General features: G+C 35.5%; 1 protein-coding gene across 1 annotated transcript in view; it reads right to left on the reverse strand.

Annotated features, from left to right (window-relative positions):
* Slc35d1 (solute carrier family 35 member D1) overlaps window positions 1-24,859 on the reverse strand; it is a 45,141-nt gene that overhangs the window by 15,378 nt on the left and 4,904 nt on the right. The window contains exons 7-11 of the mRNA XM_078026476.1: window positions 22,986-23,088; window positions 19,819-19,911; window positions 9,274-9,341; window positions 8,083-8,161; window positions 4,826-4,908 (exon numbers count right to left, since the gene is read on the reverse strand). Coding sequence (XP_077882602.1) covers window positions 4,826-4,908; window positions 8,083-8,161; window positions 9,274-9,341; window positions 19,819-19,911; window positions 22,986-23,088 — 426 coding nt within the window. The remainder of the gene's footprint in view (window positions 1-4,825; window positions 4,909-8,082; window positions 8,162-9,273; window positions 9,342-19,818; window positions 19,912-22,985; window positions 23,089-24,859) is intronic.

Consider the following 24,859-nt stretch of genomic DNA (forward strand, 5'->3'; position numbering starts at 1 on the left):
CCTTGCCAAAAGCTAATGAACACATTATAATGGAAATATTTAAATAGGAATCAGGATACCTAAATTAAAATGCCAACTCTGCAAAGAATTTGAGTGCTAATTGGCTGAATAAAGCATATTATATATCTCCCTAGCCTTGTAATAAAATGGGGATTAAAGAGAGATATGGAACTTTAAAATTTATTACAAATGAAATGTGAAAGCAATTAGAAATTACTAAAAATGTCAAGAATACCATTGACATCATTGTCATATAGTCTAATAAAATGGTACCACTTAAAAAACTTGAACCAAGACTATATAATTAACCAGAACTACCTGTTACAATAACTCCACTAGAACAATTTTCAAGATGTTCCTTTTGATACATATTACAAGATTCATGTTATAATATTTCAACACTTTCAGATACCCAGGAGGTTTTCTTTAAATAACCTGAAATGTGAAAAAAGATAACCTAACTTTTATTTATTTACTTCTTTATTTTATAGCTTTATTGAGATATGATTAATACATTAAAAAACTGTATACTATTTATTTATTTAATAGTTTTACTGAGGTGTTAGTGATACGTAAATGCCTACATCTTTCAATTATTTATTTTGTAGCTTTATGTATATAAAACCTACATACATTTAATGAATACAAATTTATGATATACATACACCTCTGATACTATCACCAAATCAAGGTAGTGAACATCTCCATCAGTTCTAAAAGTGCCCTGTGTGCCTTTGCCTTTTTATTTTCTTTTTGTAGTAAGAATACTGAACATGAGATCTTCCCTCTTAATAAAATTTTAAGTGTCCAACACTACATTAATATAGGTACTACAATGTCAATACATATCTACGATTGATAACTTCATACCCACTGAACATCTCCTCCTCATTCTCCCTCCTCCCATTTCCTGACAACCATCATCCTAAAAACATCCTAAAAACAGTCAAACAAGTGGAGTCATGCATTATTTGTCCTTCCATGACTGACTTATTTCACTGAGCATGATGTCTTTCAGGTCCATCCAGGATAATGGAAATGATAGGATTTTCTTGGTTTAAGGCTGAATACTATTTCATTTCACATTTTTAAAATCTATGTATCAGAGAAAATTTGGGTTGTTTCCATATCTTAGCTACTTATGAATAATTTTTCTATGAGATCCTGATTTCAATTCTTGTGGATGTATGCCCAGGAGTGGAAGTGCTAGGTCATATGGCATTTCTACTTTTAATGTTTTGAGGATCCTCCATACTGTTTTCCATGGCAACTGAACATTTCCACCCATATTCTGTGGATTCCAATTTCTCCATACCACTGCTAACACTAGTCTTTTGTTTTTTGATAGTAGCCATTCTTAAAGGTATGAGATGGTACTACACTGTAGTTTTGATCTGTGTTTCTCTGATATTGGTGATGTTAAGCACTTTTTCCTATACCTGCCAGTCATTTGTATGTCTTCTTTGAAGACTGTCTTTGCCCAATTTTTAATCAGGTTATGTTTTTGCTATTGAGTTATGTGGATTTCTTAAGTATTTTGGAAATTAACCCTTTATCAGCTACATGGTTTGCTAAGTCTTTTGTCCCATTCTGTGGGTAGCTTTATCTCTCTGCTGTCTCCTTTACTGTGCCAAAGCTTTTTCATTTAATGTAGTCCCAATTATCTATTTTTGCCTGTGCTTTTGATGCCAGATCCATGAACTCAAGACCAAGGTCATGAAGTACTATCCTTATTCTTTTAGGGATTTTACAGTTCCAGGTCTTATGCTTAAGTCTTTAAACCAATTTGAGTTGATTTCTGTATATAGTGTAAGATAAGAGAGTGATTTCATTATTTTGCATGTGGATATACAATTTTGCCAACACCATTTATTGAAAGCATTATCCTCTCCCCACTGTATGTTCTTGGCATCTTTGTCAAAAATCAATTGATCACAAATATGTGGTTTAATTTCTGGGTTCTCTATTTTGTTCGCCCAGAAGGCTTTACGCCAGAACTCTATTTATTAAATTATTTCAGCTTAGTAATAAATTCTGAAATCAGGAAATATGGTACCTCTATCTTATTCTTTCTCAAGACAGCTTAGGCTGTTCTTGGGTCTTTTGATACTCTGTATGAATTTTAGGACTTTTTTCTATTCTGTAAGAAATGCCATTTGGATTTGATGGGAATAGCACTTAAATCTGTGCACTGCTTTGAGTAGTATGGGCATTTTAACAATATTAAGTCTTGAAGAAAGAATATACAATATCTTTCCAATAGCGCATGGGGGGTGGGGGGGTCTTTGATTTTTTTATCAATGTACCATAGTTTTCAGTGTGTAATAAATATTTTGCTTTCTTGGTTAAATTTATTTATAAATATTTCATTCTTGATGCTATTTTAAATAAAATTGTTTTCTTAATTTCTTTTTCAGGTGGTTTAATATATAGAAATACAACAGTTTTTTGTATATTGATACCTAACCTTTCTATCTTACAGGAGATTTGAGTGGCAGAGATCTGAAACAGAAGTTCTTACTTCATTTTGGCCATTATATCATTTATTTCAAGGAAGACAAAAAGAAAACCAACTCATCCCTGAGTTGAGTCTATATTTGTGTCACATGATCCTTTAATTCAGATTTTTAAAAATGAAATTCAGGGTACACTCAGAACAGATTCTCCATTTTACCCCATCCCTGACCCTTCCTCATATATATTCATGAAATATTAAGACCGATATTAAGGAGTGAATGGGTACTTTACATTTATCATTGTTTCACTCTAATACCTCTAAAGAAATAGTTATTCTCATTCCCAACATATAAGAAAACAAACTCAGAAGGGATAAACAATTTGCTCAAAGTCACAAAGAAGGTAAGCATCAATGCAATTCCAATCAAGGTCTCAAACTCAACCTCTTAAAATATTCATTCTTCAGTTATCTATATACTATACCAATCTTCCTACCAACCCCTGATCCTTCAAATAACAAATGATTTTTCCTCTAAAAGACAGACAACAACAGTGGCAAATTACATGTCAGGGAAAGGCCAAAAATGATTTATTAACCTGTTATTAATATTAGTATTAATTTTCATATTGATTCATCAGGAAGATAGAATAGTTATTATCATTGGTTACATTTTAAGAACTAAAAGATAAAAGAAATTAAACAATTTGCTGTATGTTAAAAAGATATTACCTATACTACTAGAGATCCTTACAGTTCCCAAAGTGCTTATTTACCAATCCATACAGAATTCAGAAAGCAATTATTCATTAAGCAACTATCAGGACTCATCCTAGAAGCTTGAAAAACATCAGTGAACAATAAAAGCAGAGATTTCTATCCTCATGGAACTTACATTCTAGCAGGGGAGACAGATATAGTAAATACAAGTAAGCAAATTATATATGATATTAGATGGTGATGCTCTGGAAAAGATAAGTAGAAGAGGCAGGGTAAAAGGATGTTAAAAGAAAGAACATTGCGCTTTAAAATAAGCTGGTCAGTGTGGATTTACTTGAGAAGGTAACATTTGGGCAAAAATTTACAGACATAAAGGAATAAGGCATGCAAATGTTCCAGGCAGAAGAAAAATCTAGTCCAGCAGCCATAAAGAGAGAGCATGCTCAACATTCTAGAGAACAACAAGAGGTTTAAGTGGATGAAGTGGAGTAAGAGAGAAGGTAAGAAAGTTAGAGAGGTAAAGAGGGGACAGATCTTACAGGATCTAGTAAGGACTTAGAAAGCTAAGGTAGTTATTGGGAGAATTGAAAGAATGATCTAATTACCTTTGATAAGCCTACACTGACTATTCTGTTGAGAATTGACTGGGAAGAGGAAGGTTCATTAGTCAAACCAGGTATACAAGTATTTAACACTAGGGTAAAAATCTAGACCAGAGATGCTGAGGTTAAATGATGATGAAAGTAATGCAGAAGGTGTGAAGTGATCCTTTGCTGAAGATAAAGCCAACAAAATTTGCTAACACACTGGACATTGGATACAAGATAGGAAAGTCAAAGATAACTCCAAAGTTTTTGAATTGAGCATCTAGAAGGATAGCATCTCCAACAACCAAGATGATAGAGACAGTGGGTGGAGGAGAAGTGGAGGAAATAAAAGTTTTGGACAGGTCAGCTAGATATGTCAAGTAGGCTGTTAAACAAATTTAATTTTAGAACAGGGGTCTGTCCCAAATATAAACGTGATAATTTTTAGGCATATAACTAACATTTAAAACCGTGAAATTCAAATTGCCAAAACTAGAAATGATTTTTCATAAATACCTGAACTGATAAAGATTAAGTAAGATCTAAAGAAAGTTACTGATATATACAAATCAATTGTAACAGGGCTGGTATTCTTTTTTTTTTTTTTTTTTTTTTAGTTACAGATGGACACAATATCTTTATTTATTTATATGTGGTGCTGAGGATCGAATCCTGTGCCTCACACGTGCAAGGCAAATCTCTACCACTGATCCACAACCCTAGCCCAAGAAGTGGAATTCTTTAGCTCTTAATTTTTGAGAATGCTTCACTGCCAGCTAGTATAATTAAACAACTGTCCTTTGAAAGCTAAATAAAGGAAGTTTACCTACCAGAAAAGATTTCCTAAATACTGTGCACAGAATATGAAATTATTTTCTCCCTTTTTCTCAAAAAGCATTATGTAGAGACATTAAATATCTAGCACAATATAAGCATTCCATAAATATTATTTAATAAGTAAATAAATTTGCCATTAAATAACACAAGCTTACTGTGACATTATTTTTAGTATCTAAACCCTATTTGTCAATGAGGTTATATTTAATTAAACATTTTTATTTACCTGATATTTAAGCCAATGAAATTTGTCCATGTGAAAATATAATCTCCACCAAAGACCATTCCAATGTAAGTTATTAATATATTCTAAAAAGAAAAAAAGTGATATATTGTTACATAGGTTTAACCAAGTTTTTTAAATGTACATATAAACTCATCCATGCTGTGACCTTAAATACCCTTAAAATACAAAAACAAACAAACAGTAACAACATAAACCCATTAACCCTAAAGTGAGTGTAGTATGAACAAGGACACCAGTAAGAAGTCAATGACATTAACCTGTTCCCAAATTATTTCTCCAGAAGTAAATGCTTGTAGATCATTAACAAGATTATCAAACTTTCCCTGCCTTGTGGGATGGCTGACAGATGGCTTTTTACTCTGATTGGGATAACTACTGATTATGAGAGAAAGAATAAAGAATGAAAGAATGCTAACATGCAAACATCTTTCCTCTTCTTTTAAAAAGGAAAAAGGGGATGATGGGAACTTTGCCAACATGAAGACTATTATTAGAGAAATTTTCCTTGCTATCTTCAATAACACATTGGGAAGTCATTTTGAAGTATTATATCTAAAATCACTTCTGACACTCCTAGGTATAAACATCCAGCTCTCTTTAATTATCTTCAGATTAAAAAAGCAGAAAATGACTTTCTAAAGTTTAAACTATCATTCAATTCCTTTCAAATATTCCTTCTTTTATATTCATAAGTTACTGCTTCCCTCTCTTTTGAAACTACCATAAACTGTCAATGTAGCAACATTCCTGGATCAGGCCTAAAGGCCAGGACTTGGTTATAGCTTGGTGGTAGACTGCTTGCCTAGCTAAGGCAATCGGTGCAATCTTCAGTAGTGAAAAAAACAAAAACTAAAAACAAAACTTCGAAATAACTTTCGAAAGAGTGCTCTTTCAGAAAGCATTCAAAATTACACCAGCTCTTCTAGGTCTAAGGACAGTGACAGCAAGTTACCTTACAGCAGGGTTTTTTTTTTTTTTTTCTTGAATTTGTAGATAGACATCAGGACTTTATTTTATTTGTTTATTTTTATGTGTGCTAAGGATCAAACCCAGTGCATCAGACCAAGCGCTAAGCCACTGATCTACAGCCCCAGGCCTAGAGCAGATTTTGTTACTGAAGGATAAAATATATGTATTTTGTAATAGTAAACTAGGCCAATAGGTATGCTGGAAAAGTAAATAACAGGACCTCTCTTTGAATACAAAGATCCAGGGAGAAAGTGAATTAATTTGCATAAACTGTCCAGGAAACTTCAGAAAGGAGGGGGGCCTACCAAGAGCACAACTTGCTGCTCAAAATCAGAAAAGTTGTAGGTATATATTAGGGTATCTTAAGCAATATTTGCTATCAGGAGGACACCAACCTCCCCCAGACAGAATGTTACAGGAAGCACAGAAGAGTATACTGTGAGCTCAAAACTAAGACTGTAATTCTCCAACTTTAGTGTATCTGAGAATTACCTGGAAACCTTGTTAAAAATGAAGATTTCCAGGTTATACTCTACAGATTGTGATTTAGTTTATCTGCAGTAGGCCTGGGGATTCCTTTTTTAACCAGAAATACTAAGTGATTTTCCTATCACACCTCACCAAAGAGAAATGAGGAATCTGACAGAGGGTTTGTGAAGTTGGGATCCTTAAGAACAGAAAGAAGCTTAAAGCCTCCTGAAAGAACAGCTGAGCAGAAAAGCTAGTAAAAGAAAAGCAGAAAAGTTAATGAAAGAAGCACCACTGTAGCTTTGGTAGATTCTAACTCCCATCTATTAGCTCTCCTTCAACAGTGAGACCATGCAGCAGTGAGGAACAAAAGCAATTAATCCGGTAATACAGTTTTTCCCTCAAAGGTCTGAAATAAATCTGCTCCCTTGGGACTGAGTAAATCCTTGGTTACTTAATTATATCAAAAGAATATATCAAAATTATATCAAAAGTATACCAAAAGAAAATTATGGACACACATTAGGTATCACTGTGTGTGTATCCCATGTTCACAACAGTCAAGTACACACTAAGAAATTCCAAGCAAGTCATTTAATTATTTAAACCAAACATAGGCTTTCCTACCCCATCCTTCTCCTTAGCTAAAACATGGTACCAAATGCCCTATCTCCTATGTTCTAACTGCTCTTATTCTAAAGATACAAGCCATCCACTTTGCTCTTGAAGCATCACTATACAAAACCAAAACACAGCAGAGAGCTATTTTGAGGGGCTAAAACTATCTCAGTCAGCCCAGTCCCTTGTCTTTAGCTTTCTGGGAGAATTCACACAAGTGACTTGTTATAGCTTAATTTAGAATTCTATTCATGTCAAACACTCTAATTTCATGATTTGAAGCTACAGACTTAGGAAATTATAACCCAATCTGATTTCTAACAGGAGATTGGGCAGGCCTCATTCCACTGGGGGTGCAGAACACCAGGGATGGGCCCCACTCCACTGGGGGCATGTTTTACTTAGTAGTCAGTAAAAATGTTACCTCTACTGATGACTATTGAAGCATCAGAAAGGAAGCCACCAAAGTAACCATCCTCTTCTTCCCAAATGATCATGGACTTACCTCTCTGTCTTGTCTTTTTTAGAAAGTAAACCCACTTGGCTAATTCAGATATGCCATGACCTCCTTGATTTTAAAGAGCTAGAATCACAAAGTCAGATGAAAGAGGCCTCAGGCTTCAGTGAACTTTAGCTCAATACTCAAGTCAACTTGGCTCTCTTGGCTGAAGACAAATGAGACTCCCTCAAATAAAACAGTTCAGGAGGAAGCAACATTACTGAAAATGTCAGACACAATTTTTAAAAGCGGGTCATATAAGGTCTGGCTCAGTCATAGGAAAAGCACCCTTGATTAGCTTTTGGCCAACACCTCTTCACATAGAACACCAGAACTCAGTGAAACAGAGCAGTTCTTGCTTCGGTTAATGGGATGGGCCTATCACTACTAAGCTATTCATCTGCCCTGTCACAAATAGCCTAAATTTTCTTTCTTCCTCTACTCTAAGATAATACATTTTCCTTTTCCCGCACTCCTCAGAGCTAAGTTGCCTGCAAGCAGACCAGGCCCTTCCTGAATTCTTAAGGACTGTTAGAAATGCAACACAACCCATCAAAACTAATAAGAGAGAACAGGAAATAAGGATTATGGGACTTAAGAACATAAAAAGATTATTATTTTAGAGGATCAATAATCAAAAAAAGCACATACAAAAAGATACCAGTATTTTTTTTCAACTTACCTTAATACAGCCAACTATTGTAGTTGTAAGAGCAGAATTATACTGAGTGCAGAGCACTGTGGCATACATCAAGATGAACCTAGGGTGAAGAAGGAAAAGGCACATCATAATGAAGACCCAGTGCTTACTTTAAAATAATCTCTAGCCAAGAGAAAATAGTCAGTGTTGGCCATGCTAGCTCATTCTGGTCACCGAGCAACTGTGAGCTTTCTTCACCTCACTGTTGTTACACTGAAGCTTCAGATTTTTTAAGACTTCTAAAGAGAAACACACATCCAATTCCTGTCCTGGTGTTTTTTTGATCCACTCAACAAAACCATGAAACTTATAATGATGAGTATTCTTTAGCAATCATGCTTCCTACTATCTCACCTAAGCTAGACAGAAAGCTCAGATCTCACAATCCTAGCTCACTTGTATACCTCTTATGAGGACAATGTGACCTCTGGACAGGATGAAGGCAAGAGGGATTCTTAAGGATGGAAGAAAATCAAACTGGAACTACTTTAAGAGGGGATACAGGCTCCCTCAATAACTAAGTAGCAGCACTTGGAAATCCTAGGTTTCCACTGAGGCTTTTGAGCTGACTTAATCCTAGGGAAGCATGTCATTATATTCTGAAGCACCTGCTCACTATGTCCAGTCACAGATAGCTGACTGGCTAAGGGAAGGACACATTATAGAAACATGAAAGTGAGGAGAGCTTCATGTTTGCAGATACTCTTTGCCTTTTACATCTTCTCTTCTAGACAGAAGACAACATGGTAGAGAGAAGTCAATTACCCCCAAAGTCAAATGCAGCCTTGCCATCTACTGCTTATGCAAACTTTGATAATTAATTTTTGAGCCTGCTTTCTCATAGGTAAGAGAACAACAACATGTGTCAAACTGTCAATGTATAGATAAAATAATGCATACTGAAATATAATGATGCTTATTATAGACAAGGCCAATGGATAAATATCAGCTCTTTTCTTCCTCTAACATGACTTTGGGATCAATTCAGCAGCCTTAAGAGCACACTCCCAGGTGGTACTATGAGACCACTTGAGTCTGGAATTGATTATCCTAAGCTGACACACTCAGGAGCCCAAACAGATACTGGGAAATGAGGCAAATGAACTCCTGAACAAATTTCTCTAATCTATGTCTCTAGGAAAACTACCTGCTAACAAGGTGATAAACACTCACCCCATCACACAGGAGAGGGTGAACTGTAGAAGAAAGAGGGTGTCGGCCCAACCTTCAAACTCCATTGCCTGTAATACGCAAGGAAGCATTAGATTTTAGAGCAGGCCCTCAGAAGGAGCTCATTCATTCATTAATGAAAATCCTTTTATGTGTGTACCCCCAACATGCACATACACACATGCACGTGCGCGCGCGCGCGCGCGCGAGCACGCACACACACACACACACACACACACACACACACACACACACAGGCATGCATTTCCCTGCATCACTCCCAGGATAGAGTGATGTTCAAGTTTCAAATATATCAAACTGAACCAACAAAAATTTTTAAAAGACATCCTACTTTCTAAAATGTAATGTGGGGAGATTTTATACTTCTCCCTACTGGTGCAAAGAAATATCTATTTTCTTAAGGCACACATCCACATCTGGCTAAACTCAGCTATTCTCCCAGATGGCTGTTAATGTACTAGCGTTAAAGGTTTTCTCCAACATTAAAACACATTTCTAGCCAGGTGCAGTGGCGCACACCTGTAATCCCAGCAGCTAGGGAGGCAAAGGCAGGAGGATTGTGAGTTCAAAGCCAGCCTCAGCAATTTAGTGAAGCACTAAGCAACTCAGTGAGACCTTGTCTCTAATAGAATACAAAACAGGGTTAGGGATGTGGTCAAGCACCCCTGAATTCAATCCCAGGTACCTCCTCCCCACCTCAAAAAAATTTCCTCCTTGGCAGTATGTGAAAACTCAAGTATAGAAGTAATTATACAAATACACCTAAGGTCTACTCCGGGAGATTTATTGTTCATATATATATGACATGATATAATATCATATATATCATCACACACACACACACACACATATATGCACACACCACAATTTGTTTAGTCAAGAATCAATGGACTTTTATTTGGACTGTTTCTAAAATTGTTATTATAAATAAAGCTGCAATTAACCTTGGAGTAAAAGTCTATTAACACATTATTATTTGCCTTTGGTAAATATCTAGGACATTAGATTGCTAGTTCTTTTGGTAAATTTATCCTTAATTTTATAAGATAAACTTTTTTCTTATAAACTGTGAACTTTTTTCCAAAGTAGCTACATAATTATATATTCTCCCCAGCACTGTATGAGAGCTCTCACCATTGTACATGTTCATCAATATTTAGAATTCCCAGAGGCTATTCTGGTCAGTGACGTGTGGCATTTCAGAATTCTAACTTGTTTCCCTAATGACTAACAAGGATCGGGTATCTTTTAATGTGCTTATCTGACATCAGTATTTCTTTTTTTATAGTCTACCCAAATCTTTTGCCAAATTTTAATTAAAAGTCTTCTGATGATTAAGTTTTAAGTTTTTTTTATACATTCTTGATGAATATCTTTAATCATGTACATCTGGTACACACAAACATGCATGGATGACCTAAGAGTAAAAAATAATCAGAATTATATAGCAAAAACCTTAAATAAATCTCTCTATACTCTATATACAGGAGTTCCTTCCCTCCTTAATCTCCCATGCTAACGGAGCACGACTCTGACATGTATTAAGTCAGGCCTTGGGGCACTATGCTAAAGAGGATTTAATTAGGTCTGCTCATAATGAAATAGAAAACTACAGCAATAAATAATACTGCCTAATATTTGTGGAGTGCTTCTGAATAGATCATGTCATTTGAGTCCCATGATCACCCTCTAAGATGAAAAAGCCAAGTCATATTATCCCCAGAAGACATCAAAAGACTAACTAACTTTAGGTCAAATAGCTAATATATTAGACTCAAATCTACACATTCCAAGTCCATGGCTCTTTACAACGAACATTAAATTTTATTCAGGAAAAATGCCCCAAATATATACTGCATAGCCCCCACCCTTGGGGACATAGTAACTATTCTGTAGAATATTAAAATAAATCTTATGGCCATTATTCTATTTATACGATTCAAAAACAGAAAAATAATTCTCAGAGGATTTATTTTCCCCATTTCCCTAAGTATTTGGCCTATGTCTGAAGAAAGCCAGTCTATGGCACAAGTAGCCTGCTGCATTCCTCTACTTTACCATAAGAATAGATCTTTGACAGCAACAATATCAGCAGCAGCCATTTGAAAGTACAGCTGAATGACAAATATGACCCATTTAGTCACCTCAAGAGCCCACCCTCCCTGCCATCTACCATAAGGACAGCATTAAGAAAGCAATAAAAGCTACCACTTATTACAAGCTTCCTATGTGCCAGACTCAGAAATATTCAGTAACTTTTCCAAAATTATTCAGCTAGTAAGAGCTTGTTCAGCTCCACAGCCTACAGTCCTTCTATCTATACTTCTGGGAAACAACACAAGTTTTTCTACTCAATGGCTGCTCTTATCAGATCTGTGAGTCAAAAGCAGGAGTTCTACTTGTAACTCTGCATTAACTTTCTGTGAGGTCATAATAAAGTCATTTAACCTCTATGAGCCCTTGTCTATATTACAAAGGTAGAAAACAATCTGCTCCTTCTGCTTTTTGTTAGAAACAACTGGGAGAATAAAATATGATATATAAATTATATAAATATACACAGAATTTATAAACAGAAGAGATTATTTACTTAAGCTTCCACCACTACCATTATTAACTCATGGTGGTAGATTTGCAGGGAAGAAAAAAATTTTTTTAAGGTTCTGGGGACTGAACCCAGGGCCATACACATGCTAGGCAAGTGCTCTACTATTAAGCAACACCCACAGCCCCAACAGGCAAACCTTTTTATTTTCCCTATGATAGGAGATACAGAAGGCACAACGATCATGTACTTTTTTTAATCAGGAAAAATAAAATGTTTAAACAAAACTTCTGCCTCTAGAGAAAACTCTGATAAAGAGTCACTGTGACGAGAATGACCTGACTGGTCATTCTGTGCATAACACAGAACTAAATAGGACTCTGCTACAAGCTCCATGATCTGCAATCTTGGCTAAGTGGTGGCTGTGGTTACAGACTGAACATACAAAGATGCTTTCTTAGGCTTCCTTCTGTTTTGAATGAAGTCTCCACCTCTACAGGTGCTGGTGGTATCATGTAATTCCACGGGTCAAAACCTCCAGGAGTGAAAAAGTGTCATACAATCAAAGGGCAAAGGTTATATGGACCTACCATGTTCTGTGTAAGATTTTTAGTCAAATAAAAATATTTAAAACAAAAAAGGTTAACTATAAAATTTGTTCTTTACTTGCTTAGATAAAGGAAATTAAAAGATTTAGGGAGTATCTGAGTAAGATTAAGCACTAAAATGACATACAATAATAAAACTAAAATCTAGTCCAGGAATGCAATCAGATTTTGTCTTTTTTTTTTTTTTTTTGGTACCAGGGATTGATCTGAGGGGCACTCAACCACTGAGCCACATCCCCAACCCTATTTTGTATTTTATTTAGAGACAAGGTCTCACTAAGTTGCTTAGCACCTCGCTTTTGCTGAGGCTAGCTTTGAACTCACCATCCTCCTGTCTCAGCCTCCAGAGAACACTGGGATTATAGGCATGAACCACTGTGCCCTCAAGATTTTTTCTTTTGTACCAGCTCTAATTGATTAATTCTGGCTGTCTGAACCACTGTAGTGGGAAACATTCTGAGGCTAAACATTCAAATAGTCACAGTATTTTCCTTTCAAAAAGGAAAGTACTGTGACTATTTGTCCTTGTCCATAAGAGCACAGGATAATATCTGCACTGATTCACCACTCCTGATCTAAAGAGAAACATGGAATAATTTCATTGTGCATTTCAATCTTAAGTGCAACCCCACTTCCAGGGAAACTTGATAAACAAAAAGTCAATAACTTATTTTATATGCAAACTAAAATCTGAAGTATAAATGAGACATTTTCTGTGTTTTGATTTCTCCCTGCTTACCTTGAAAAATCTTAACAAACAATTTAGGCTTTCTATACTCTATATAGAACATCATGGTAAAAAGGTTGTAAATGATGTAAATCTATTTTGAAATTTCTTTCTCTTAAAAAAAAAACTATTGAGAAAAAAATGTGGCCTTTTCTAAAAGTAAACTGCTAGGAAACTTGCTAAGGCAGAACAAAGATAATGTTAGTGGTGCAAATGATCTGCCATAGTTCTCTCCCTGCCTTGGGAAAGTCAGGTGAGTTCCCAGAATCAGTGGTGCTGGGTTACCCACCTTGATACTATTATAACCATTTTCTACCTCTCCTGCTCTGCCCCTTCTCCTAGCTTAAATGAGAATATGAGCCCAGATATTTTCACTATCTCGCTGCTCACTACGCTCTGCCACCAATATAAAACCTATGTATGATGACAAAACTACACTTACTAAACTTACTAACCAAGTTTCTTGCTCCTCTTGAAAAGTCACATCCTCAAAAATAAAAATGACTAATAACAAGAGTAGTCACCCTGGACAGGCTACCCCAGTAGCCTAAAACTTTTTCATAATTTAAACAGCAGTGCTTCATAAGAGACACTTCCAGACAGATGATTTGTGTGGCAACTTTTCTTGTCATTCCCCTAAGCCATGGAATATAACTAGTGATATAATGAAGACATTATACAATGTCCCAGTGCCTACAGTACTGGCCTTGTGAGATTCACAGCAAGAGGTCTGTTCTTCCATTCCTACGTGAGAATACCTAGCAGAGTGTGCTGCCAAAAAGCAGAGCTCCAACTCCTGTGACTCTGAATCACTGGCTTTGTGCTGCAAACATTCCCTTTTGGAGGCAGCAACTAATGAATTTAAACACAATCTGTCCTGACACTTTGGAAAGTCATTAGTGAAGTGATGTCCACTCCACCTCTACCTATATTAATCAGATATCTTTTATTAACAGTAAGCTTGTCTTCATATAATGTGTAGGGACTTTTTAAAATATTTTAGAAGATTTGTATTTTAAAAACATTAAGTACTGAAATATTGGTTCTTTGGTTCAAGGTAAATGCAAGACTTGCAAACCTTGAATAAACTTTTAAAACACAAACATACACACACACATACACACATACAACCAGACTAGTTTCTGAGAATGCTTTTCCAAGGCTTTCCCTTGTACTATGTGCTCACTGGGATGCATTGTTCAATTGGAACTTGCCTTTTAATCTTTAAGGTAATTTAGTTTTTTCATCCTTAACCTCCAATTCTTCCTTAAAGATTGTATCAATCCTGTCAAATACCTCTCTGGACCCTTCAGAGCCTCTTGTTGGATTCTTGCCCTAGCAGAGGAAAATTTTTCTTCCTTTGCCTACTTAGGTTAATAGTGAGACTTTGAGAAAAATAATTCAAATCTGATTTTGCTTTAGTTTGCATCCAGGTCAAGAATCTGCAACTCTAAAAATGCAAACAAATAAATTTGTTCTATCTTTCCCAGTTATTTTTGAAGTTAGGATTCATCACAGAATATTCATCATTTATTCTAAAAAAATAATATTTTTCTAATTGTTCACTTTATAAAGTACAGTTTTTAAATACCTTCACATGATTCTACAATAAAAACAATTCAGAAAAATGAAGAGTTTGGAAGTGTCCCTTCATTCTTTTCTATATACCTATTCCCACACACAAACACAAAAATTGATGGTTACTTTATTAGTTTCATATATAATTTTTCCAGTTCCTTTATTGAAATAAGTGAATAAACTATGTGTGTCTTATTTTTCATTTCATTTTACTCAAAGAAAGCCTACCCTTTGCACCATGCTTTTACATTTAACCACTCATCATGGAGATCTTTTCATTCAATACAAAGAGAGCTTCCATGCAATAAGTGGCCTAAGCTCAGGAGAGCCAGGAGTCCCACGGATGAAAGCAGTTGATCAGCATTGATTATCTGGGAGCACTAGATTCAGGCCAGCTGGGAGGACAGCAGCCTAGTAGTGTCCACACCAATATGACTTTTACTGCTCATAAATTCTGTCTCTTCCCAGAAAAGGACCTACTTTGAGAACATTTTATCCCAACCTCTCCATTTTATACATGACAAAGCAGAATGGGAGAGCAGAAGGACTTATCCAAAATCAGCTAGTGCATGGGGACAGACCTGGAGGTTGCTGGTTTTCTGCACGTAGGCCCAAATTTCTCTTCATTGTTCCACTTATATCACTAGCTTTTAAGAACTTGTTACTACTTGGAGAGTAAATTTCAATTTCCTATGTCTAGCACTGGTTCTAATTTAGAAGGAAACAGGGTGTGGTATAATGAGAAGAGTGACAGCACCAGTCTTACAATCAGGAAATCTGGGAAATCTAGACCTGGGTCCTCTCTAGCCCCTATTTTCTCACTTATGAAATAAAAGGTTTGAACCAGATGCTCTCCAAGGCCTCTCCGAGTCTTACACTTCTATCTTCTAACAACACTTGCATCTATGCCTATGCTCACGCTTAGTTCTGCCCGGAATACACCTTTCATTTCTCCTCTTCCACCTTTCTCAAGGTCCACCTTGGCTTTCCCTGATATGTACCCATTCAGAAAATGCTAAGAGCTCATTTCTCAGGATTCAGAACATGCTTTTTTCCTCAACCTAGATCTAGATTATAGATTACTTCCTCTCCAAAAAGCCACAAATTGGTTTCTCAATCCATTCAGTTCATATCTGCTTAAATGAATTTTGTAAAGATACCTTTCTTAGCTAACTTACTAAAAACAGCACTTCCCTTCATTCTCCTCATGCTCTACTTCTCTTCATTGCTCTTAGTATATAATTTATGTGTAGTTTATCTCACCCCACTGGAATCCAAGCACAATTAAAGCAAAGACCTTGGTCTTTGTTTTTTTTTTTTTTTTTTTTACTTTTCAATTCTTAGAAGAGCATCTGACACATAATAAGCATTTAATGTGGTCTTTGAAAGAACAGTGATTGTTTGTAAATAATTAATGACAAGGACAAGTTGCTGACTACTTCTAATACTACTCTTTTAACCACCACTGAATTGTTTCTCACATTTGAAGGCTTGTCCTACAAGAAGTACCTGCATGAAGTCCCAAATGGAAAATGTAAATCAGGGACAGCAGATGGTTTTGGGAGATACATGTACTCAGGCAAAAAGCAAGGGTTCTGGAGTCAGACCGGTTCTAGTTCTGAACCTTGCCAACTGGGCTTGAGCATGTTTCTAGCATCTGAAAAACAGATAACAACCTACTACAAAGGTATATAACAAAGATCAGGGGAAATTATTTATGTTGAAGTATCTTGTCAGGTAGAAGGCATCATACCAAATAGGTAAAGTATACTAACGGCCAGAAACAGTCTTAAATTGTTTTTTGGCAACAGCCTCATTTTAAAATGTATGCATAAACACTCATGTTTGTCCAAATGTACATATGCACATGTAGGAAGAAAAGCACACTGACAATCTGACAATGAATCAGACTCTTAGAAGAACATCTGACACATAATAAGCACTTAATATGTTCTTTGAAAGAACAGAGAAAACTCTTACCTTACCATATATCCCATTCTTTAATGCAAACCCTTTTAGATAAGGTTTCAGACAAACAAACCACTGTCTACTGTGAAAATCAATCCTCCAGTGGAAAAACTAAACCTCAGACCTCTTGTAGAACACTATGAGCCTCCTGGACACCTTGGGTTATGTAGGCTTCCACCTACTACATACAGACTGTTTTAAATAAAAAAATAATCACTCAACCACCTTTGTAAGTTTTGTCTCTAAAACAAGCCCCAAAACAGACTAACACTGCTTATTGCATTTGGTGGTTAAGAAAACAAGAACTGGGCTGGGATTGTGGCTCAGTGGTAGAGTACCTGCCAGCACTCATACATACATGGCCAGTTCATACATGGCCAGTTCCATGGTTCTGGGCCTGAGGTGAGGCAGAACATCATGGCAGAAGAGTACAGTGGTGGGAAACAGCTCAGGAGTGGTCAAGAGGAAGAGCTCCTATACAAGGAAAAAAGAAAAGCCCCCAAGGCAAGGCACACCCCCAGTGACCCACCTCCTCCAGTCACACCCTACCTGCCTACAGTTACAGAATCACTGCTATTTCGAAGAATATATATTAAGTGCTTATTATGTAACAGATGCTCTTCTAAGAATTGAAAAGGAAAAAAAAAAAGATCAAACCCAGTGTGAGGTACTGGGTTCGATTCTCAGCACCACATAATAAATAAATAAATAAACAAACAAATAAATAAAGGCATTGTGTCCATCTATGACTAAAAAAACATTAAACAAAAAAGAAAACAAGAACTACCTCATTAAACAACAATTATTGATACTTAACTCACACCATTTCCTTCCTAACCTGAATACTCATAGTACTTACTAATAGGCATGCACTTTGATATTGTCTCATACCTAGGCTTTTGGGGGATACCTTACATCTAAACCGTAAGGAGTATGTTGCTCTTAGAATGGCAAGTCTGCTCCCTAATAAGATGGTACGGTCTTTAAAGACGATACCATTTTATTGCAGCTTCTTTTTTCTTATTTTCTGAGTCTAACACAGTGAGATATACAATAGTCTTTAACTATATGAGAATGTTGAGATGGAGAAGATGTTAAGGAAAGAATGTTTAGAAAAAGAGCATGGGATTGTAAGAAAGCCAATATCCATTTGTACCACAATAAATATTTTATTAGTAATAAGAATGAGAATAAACATTTATACAAAATCCAAAATAATGATGGAGTTTCACTATAAAACAATGAGTTCAATTTCTAAAATTAGTTTATCATTCTAACTGGAAAATATTTAAATGAACTGACATTCTTCAAAATCATTATTCTTCTAAAATAAACCTTTCTTGACTTTGCCTGGCACTTTTATTGGAAAAACAAAAGACTATTATTCAAAATTCTACTCTTCTGCTTAGAAATAGAAGAAAAGAATAACAGGAAATCTAGATCTAACATAGGTGACAAAGCAAATTTTCACACAATGAATAAACATTCTTAACTATACTAAAGCATTTCAAAATGAATGTGAGTTACTGAATTTCAAAATGTGCAAATTATAACTTTTTACATAAATTGTCATCATTCTGGAATGAAGAAATGTCTCCTTTGGTCAATTTTTTCAGTAGCTACAAGCTATTGGTCAAAGTTTTAATATAATGAAAATTCTGTCTTTGCTAGGTCCTTAGAATACCTAACCATATTAATTCTTCCAACTTTCTCATATACAAATTGGCCTAGAGAAAAGGAACCATCTTGCCTTTAGGGGCTGGTCATTTTACATCATATTCTTACTCCAAAGAGTAAAGGGTGCTTCAGTCAGGGTCTTGCTAGGAGGAAGCAGACCACTGTGGAAAGACCCTAGTCTTTGCTATAAGGCTTGGGTTTAAATTCTGATCCTACAACCCCCCATCCCCCTACCCTATACCCCTTACCCCTTAGTATGGCTTTGGTACTTTCTCTGAACCTCTGTTTACATTAGTAAACTAGAGATAATGTAAACTTTCTAAGCTATTATGTTATATATAGAAAGCAACTTACAGATAATACAGATTCAAAAAATGCTAGTTTTTCCTACCATTTTCTTCACAGTCACAGAAATTTACTCATCACAACTGGTCAGAGCAGTTAGCTCTATTTCCTACTTGAGGGCCATTTCTAGATCTTCTAGTACCCAGGTCACATCATAGAACTTTACACATCTATTCAAAATGATATGTGCCAATTATTTAAAAGAAAGAGGTCTTATGTAACTATGTTTCATAAATTATCAGTATCCTGTCTTTGTTTCAAGAACAAGTTTTCAATAGTCTAACTGCTTTCAAAAACCTTTTATTTCAGCCTTCACTGATCTGTGGGCATCATCACTATCTTAAGAATGAATGAGTAATAAGTATTTGATGAAGTACTAGCCAGAGGGATTATCAGAAAGAATCTGGGACAGAAATCCTTGGTAGGATTCTAAATTTCAATTTGATTTGCAAAATGTTATAAATTCTAACAATAGGGAATTAACTTTTTCCCTAGGAATATAGGTTTATTTTAGAGAAAAATTCTTCTCTAGATTTACTTTAGTACTCTATTTTGGATTTACTTAACTAAACATTTGCAGAAATTGGTTACCAACATTAGTTTCTATTTATATGGTCATGGCACCACATAGTAATAAGTATCTCCTAAGGAAAAAAAAACAACTTGGAATTTAAGCCAGATGACAATTGTCAGAGAAACAAAATTCTAGTGATGCCTAGAATCTTGCTTAGGGTTAGGGTTAGGGTTAGGGTTAGGATAGTTTGCTAAGATTCCTATTTTATAGTTTAATAAAAATGTAAAAATTCCCTTCCTCTATTCTGGCATATATGAAAAGGACACTAGTTAGCATGTACTATTTTTATGCTGACAAGAGCTATTTTGAGGCACCTTAGTACTCTCCAGCACTTATGCCAAGAAGGAAGTTAGCATGACATAAGTAAACTAAAGAGTAAATTCTCAGTGTGTGGTTACTTAATAAGCACATTTCTTTTTAACAACCCCACAGTCTATTTTTTTTGGTCAAAAACAATAAAGTAATTCATCAACATAGCCATTTAACCATAATTAGAAAGTCCTACCTTTTGTGCATCTCCTGTGAAATATGCAATGGCGAGGGTGGGCAGAATCATGAACAGTGCGTTGTAATAGAGGAGACCATATTTCCCCAGCTCCTAGAATAATAATAATAATAATAATAATAATAATGATGATGATGATGATGATGATGATGTATGATTTCGTGTGACTTTCTTAAGTTAAAAAGGCTTTAATTTCAACAGATGCATTCTAGTCTGAAATGCAGCACTAAGCTTTATGCTGTATGATTCACTTTCACAGGACCAGGATTATAAGTAGTCCTGAAATTATAGGTAATAAAATTTATGATTTATTTAAAGTATCTCCATGTTGGCCATACTAGGATAAACCAAATAATTAATTGTTTATGGTCACAAGTAAAACTGAAAAGTGGACCTCATTTTGCATGGCAGCAAGCAAAATGCCATAGAGAAACAAAGCAATCTTTAAGAATAGGTGCCCAGTCAGCCAGAGACATGTGCTATCCAGGAATGGAGGATGTATATAGAAGCAAACAAATGATTCACATCATTCATATAACTGACAAATAACAAAAATAGAAATGCCAAAACTGTTTTCTTTTCACATTTTAACTGTTTTGAGTACTTTTTAAAATATTTTTTAGTTGTAGATGGACACAATGCTTTTATTTATTTATTTATTTTTATGCAGTGCTGAGGATCAAACCCAGTGCCTCACAAGTACTAGCCAAGTGCTCTACCACTGAGCCACAACCTCAGCCCTGTTTTCAGTATCTTTCTTCCCGACTCCTGAATTTTTTTTTTTGTTGTTGTTACTGAGGATTGAATCCAGAGGTGCTTTACCATTGAGCTACACCCTCATAGTTTATTATTTTTTTTATTTTAAGACCAGGTCTCACTAAGTTGCTGAGGCTAGTCTTAAACCTGTGATTCTCCTCCTCAGACTCCTGAGCTGCTGGGATTACAGGCATGTACTACCATGCCTAACTCTCCCAAACTTCTTAAACACAGTTCACCAACTAAATTTTACTTAGGACATCATCATAAACACACATTACTATAGCATGTTCTCATACAGTGCTGCCCTTAATGCTGTTTAATTGCTCCTGTGCTATTTTTTTCATCAGTATTTGTGTCTGTTTCAGAGTTTTTCTTTCTGTTTCTCTTGTTGCAGATTATCTTTTACACTACTGGCAAGCCTTTGCCTCTAAACAGAACGCCACTTTAGTTTGCCGATTGTAATCCATGAAATGAAAAGCAGATCAATGAGCTTAAAAGTTCTAACGTAAATAAGTTCTAAGTCATTTCTAAGTGAGGAACTAAATGTCTCTCCTAGGAGTAAAATACTCTGAACTTTTTTTTTCCCCTTAGGTTCTAGGATGTATTCTAGACTGCACTGTTCAAAAATAGTAGCCACTAGCCACATGTAGCTATTTAAAGTTAATTATAATTACATAAAGCTTCCAATTCAGTTCCTCAATTATATCTGTCACTTTTTAAATGCTCAATATCCACATATGTCTCGTGGCTATTAGTAAAAAACAGCAGAGAGAGATAAAGAAGACTTCCAACATCAAAAGAAATTCTATTGGACAGCATTGCTTCAGACAATTGAAGCTGCTGGATAAATGTTTTAATTAGTATTTATTCTCCAAAGCAGTAAGTGGATTAAAAGGAAACACACACACACACACCAGAGTAAGACCAAACTTCTATCTGCTCTCTTTACTTAATAAAGGCAAAAATGTTTACTAGCATCTTCCTTTGAAATGCAATCATCATACAGTCATCAGGCAAATAAATGAAGGATGAGACATAAAAGGCATACTTAGGGAAAATGTATAGGAAAAAAATCTATACTGTCCCTAGTTCTTCAAGGATATATTTTTTTTAAATTCTCTGAGAATAATGAATGGGATAATCACACAATCTGTAATTCTCTGGAGGAGAAGGCAAAGCCCTGGCCAAAAGGATTCCAACTCAATACTATTATAACTATTGAACAGGATATTTATATTTATTTATCATCTGAATTTCAAAAAAAGACCTGAAGTAATTTCAGAAATATTGTAAGTATAATATAGCAGAGTAAGAACTAAGCAGAACAGGGGATTGTGGCTCAGCAGTAGAGCACTCGCCTAGCATGTGCAAGGCCCTGGGTTCAATTCTCAGCACCACATAAAAATAAATAAAAAAAATAAAGATATTGTATCCAACTACAACTAAAAAAATAAATATTAAAGAAAAGAACTAAGCAGAAAAGGTCATCTGACTGAAGATAAAACACGGGTAGAAAATAAGATAAAACCATCATCAGTTATAAGACTAAATTATGAGATAAAAACATACCAGCTGCTCAGGAAAAACTATGGTGACATCTAAGATAAAAATCTCATATGGGTACTCACCTAGGATACATTATGAAATCAAGAACAACTCCTTCAAAAACAACCCTATGATGCAGCAAGCTGAATTCTATATACCTGTTTTTTACTGTAATACAACCTCATAATGTATCAAAAGAATTGTGGGTCAAATACTCAGCTTTCTGATGGTCTGGCTTGATCTGAAAATAAATTTAATGTTTGCATACTCAAAGTATATAGCGAACAAACAAAAAATATTCTGAAATGCCTTCATGTCCATGCCACCAATAGAAGGCAAAGAGCTGGATGTACAAAGGTCATGTATGAGATCCAAGCCAGGAAACTCAGCAGTACCCCTCAGGGAGAGAAACTAATGCTTCCTCAGGATTCCTACCATTTGTCGGGCAAGTACACAAAGGTCATCCTGTTCTGCAAGCGCCTTCCAACACTCACTTCCCTTCAAGATTGCCCAAAGGCTTCAGGATATTTCTCTTGTTACAGGTCCCTTACCAAGTATCTTCAGAACAGAGCCATGAGCATTTATGACATTTTTCTCTATGAACTTTGTAACCTTCCTACCCCGCTCTAAGTCAATATTCCCATAATCCCTTCCCAAAAGCCATTAATAAAACCTAATTGCTAATTTAAAAACTTTCTTATGTGAACACCAGAATATAGGCATTTACCCTCAGAGAACCCCCATGTCTCTCCCATCCCTTCTAAGTATTTTTCTTTATTCCATACTTTTTACCCTGATGAATTGCTATTACCATTCCCAACATCAGTAAATATCTAATAAAGAAGTTTTAGATAGCTACCTACTTTTGAATCTAATTTTTGTTTTACGTATGCACCATTTGCTGCTGTCAGTACATCGTTTATCAGAATAAAAACATATCCTTCCAGATCAAATGCCAAGTCAGAGCTGCAAAACATAAGCAAAACTTTAAGAATAAGTTAGATTTAAAGAACATGCATTTAATTTTTAATAGGTCTGAACTACAATATTTGCAAGAACATTTCTTTTCCAACTAAATGAACACTAGGTTATTTTATCAGCTACTAGTATTTCTTGAGTCCTGGTCACAGTTGGCAATTCCATACTCAACAGGGATTATTTTAGAAACAAAAACACTAATGCTTAAACACATCATAAGGAATAATCAATTATGCCAGTTAATAGTAAACTGTTCTGAATTCAAAGTCAGACCAAATCAGGCAGAAGGCATCACTTTCACAAATAAGGAAATCAAAAGTTCTTAACATAACATTTTTCAAAAAGTTCACGCAAAAGATGGGACTAACTTCCACAGGTAGTTGGGCAGAATTTCTGAAGTATGGATCACAGTAAGTTGTGAGAGGGCACATAGTAGGAACTCAAATACTTACTCAATGAGGTAAAACTAGTAAGACTGGGGAAATTGAAAATCTCTGCTACTTAATAGGGTAGTAAGCACAAGATAAGAAATCTGTAAATTTAATAGAATAAATGAATAATCTAAGCAAAGTATGCCTTCAGCATACTTTAGCACCCCAGCCAAAATGGTGGCCTCACATTCTATGACTTTGCAGAGACACGACAATGCTTGTAGCTGAACTTCTAAATGGAACCAAAACCTGAGGAGCTGCATACTGCTGCAGTTTCAGACAGGACTAGCCTAATGCACAACCCTAATCCAAGCATCTGGCAACACTCTAACTTCAGGTTCTCTTCTTCTCCATCTTTTTCACAAGCCAAAGGTTCTAATTAAGCAGGGCTAGTTAGAAACCCTCCTCAAAGCTTTCTGCAGGCCAAAGTGAGTCCTGAATAAACCTGTTGTACAATTTTGGATCTCACTGGCTTCAAGGAAATGCTTCAAAATGTTCAGAGGTTAGCAGAACACCTTTAAAAAGAAAGGCAGAAACCTAGTGTAGAATTTTTCTCCAAGGAAACAAATACAACATTTGGCTATAAAACCAAATTCTGGTAACAAATTTTGCCACCCTCTCTTTTTTAGAATGAAATTTCACTTGGAGATGTAAGATAAAATAGAATTTAAATTATACTTCCCCCAGTTACACCACAGGGATATGATGAAAGTAAATGAGCATCCATTGGAATACCCAGATGAAAATGTATGTCAGGTAGAATCTGTGACATCCGTAAATCCATATATGCATGCCCAGGGCTGAGTAAAATGTATCAGGCTTCTAGTGATCATTTTCATTTTCTGTCTTTGGGTATACATTTTCCCCATGTAATTTTTTTTCTTTATTTATTTTTAAACTGCAGCAAAATAATCATGTATATTTTGGGTATTTGTGTGATAATTCTATACATACACAATGTGTAATGATCAAATCGGAACAATTAGCATAGTCATCTCCTTAAACATTTATCATTGCTTTGTATTTTCCTCATACACTTTAAAACTAGAACTTTTATAAAAAGGGGGAATGTTCCAGTAATCTAATAAGACTAAGTAATGACATCTGTAATGTATCTTAAGTGAGGCCAAATAAAGCAATAATATTAGTCATTATTCCATAAGTCAAGGTATTCATTGTCATTTGCCTCACCTCACAAAAGAGCAGACACCATTTTCTTTAAAAATTTGCAAAGTAAAAGAATGCCACATGGTTTATGAAATCGCATAGGCTCTGAATTCAGGCACACATTCAAACTCCAGCATTTATTAGCAGTGTGACCTTGAGCA

The sequence above is a fragment of the Ictidomys tridecemlineatus genome, chromosome 11 (genome assembly GCF_052094955.1).
Source record: "Ictidomys tridecemlineatus isolate mIctTri1 chromosome 11, mIctTri1.hap1, whole genome shotgun sequence".
NCBI classification, from domain to species: domain Eukaryota; kingdom Metazoa; phylum Chordata; class Mammalia; order Rodentia; family Sciuridae; genus Ictidomys; species Ictidomys tridecemlineatus.